General features: G+C 43.5%; 1 protein-coding gene across 1 annotated transcript in view; it reads right to left on the bottom strand.

The window, feature by feature from the left end:
• The window catches only part of LOC101856096 (centrosome and spindle pole associated protein 1), a gene marked incomplete in the record, with an annotated part of 163,640 nt that overhangs the window by 33,651 nt on the left and 128,571 nt on the right, over positions 1–1,418 (bottom strand). Inside the window, 1 exon segment of the mRNA XM_035969359.1 lies at positions 113–181. Coding sequence (XP_035825252.1) covers positions 113–181 — 69 coding nt within the window.

Raw genomic sequence — 1,418 nt, 5'->3', positions numbered from 1 at the left:
CATCATCATCATCATCATCATCATCATCATCATCATCATCATCATCATCATCACCATCATCATCATCATCATCATCATCGAATGCATAATCATGGTACATAAAACAACTTACTCTTTGAGGCGGTGGTGGTTCTGGCTCAACTGTTCTGGTGCGAGCTGCTGGGATTGGTGGAGAGAGCGGCTGGGGGAAAAGGGTATAAAATCAAGAGTTGTGATACACGTCCATGCAATAATATGCAACAGAAAACACAAGTCAGATAACCAATGATAATAACGGTAACAGCTACTAAACCAACAAAACCGACATCACCACCAACAACAAGAAAATTATTAATAACAAAAATGCCTTTAAAAAATAAAATAGCAAGTGTTTTTATCCCCCCCCCCCTCGACATAATTTAGACCATTTAGGAGAAGAGCTTCGACCCTTCCTGTCAGGACCAACCCGCAATGAGAGTGATACAGTGTGCTAGTAGAAAGACAAAGACACTCCACCATTACACCCGGTCATAGGGAGAGAGGAAAAGCGTGTTCTTAGGGCGGACCGTGTTCTCAGGCGGATTTAATGGGAAACGACTCCTGCGCGTTGACTTCCCTTGTTTATTCTTTGGTTAAGAAATGATGGCCATTAAGTGATACTGACGTGTAAGGGAAGATTAAGAGGTTGGCTTTTTTAAAATGAAATCTGTGAGTCTATCGTAGTCGGGTACGTTGTTTTTACTGAAAGTGACAGCCAGAGGTTTCAATGCAAATTTGTACATGACAATATTGCTATATGAATTGATACCATATTGAAACTACGCGACAGTACCATTTACAGCTCTATGTGAGCGAAGGTAAAGAATCGCCATAAGAGGGCAAGCTTTCCTAATACGGTGTGCCCACTACGGACTCGATCGGCCGATCGGGCCCATCGCCCGACACGATCGCCTCAAAAACAAACGTGTTTGTTTTCAGTTTCAGGCGATCGAGTTGGGCGATCGAGTTGGGCGATCGACCCGATCCAGCTGTAGTTGACATCCCATATAAGACTGACGGACACTTTGACCAATATCAGAGAAGCAACCGATTGTACAAAGCTCGGTATGGTCTGTACCAATCAAAAACCACTAAGCGTTGACCAGCTCGATACGGCTCACGTGCATACCTAAGAAACGTTCAGTGTAAATTTAGAATCCCCTTAGCGTGTGGATTTCATCGACCACTAGGCCAAGCCAACCCCTCTTTTTGTGCAACATTTGGTAAAGCAGCTCAAAGAAGTATTTCACTGAGCTCAAACAGGGTGCCACGTTGGATTTATATTCTTTAAAAAGTTCTAAGGCACATATAGTATTATATAGAAAAATCCTGCCACACGGTTTAAAATGGGTTCTTGGGAGGACTGGGTTCTAACGTCGAGTGTTCGGAGGAGGAGGAGG

The sequence above is a fragment of the Aplysia californica genome, unplaced genomic scaffold (assembly GCF_000002075.1).
Source record: "Aplysia californica isolate F4 #8 unplaced genomic scaffold, AplCal3.0 scaffold00140, whole genome shotgun sequence".
NCBI classification, from domain to species: Eukaryota; Metazoa; Mollusca; class Gastropoda; order Aplysiida; family Aplysiidae; genus Aplysia; species Aplysia californica.
This window is presented reverse-complemented; position numbering and strand designations above follow the sequence as displayed.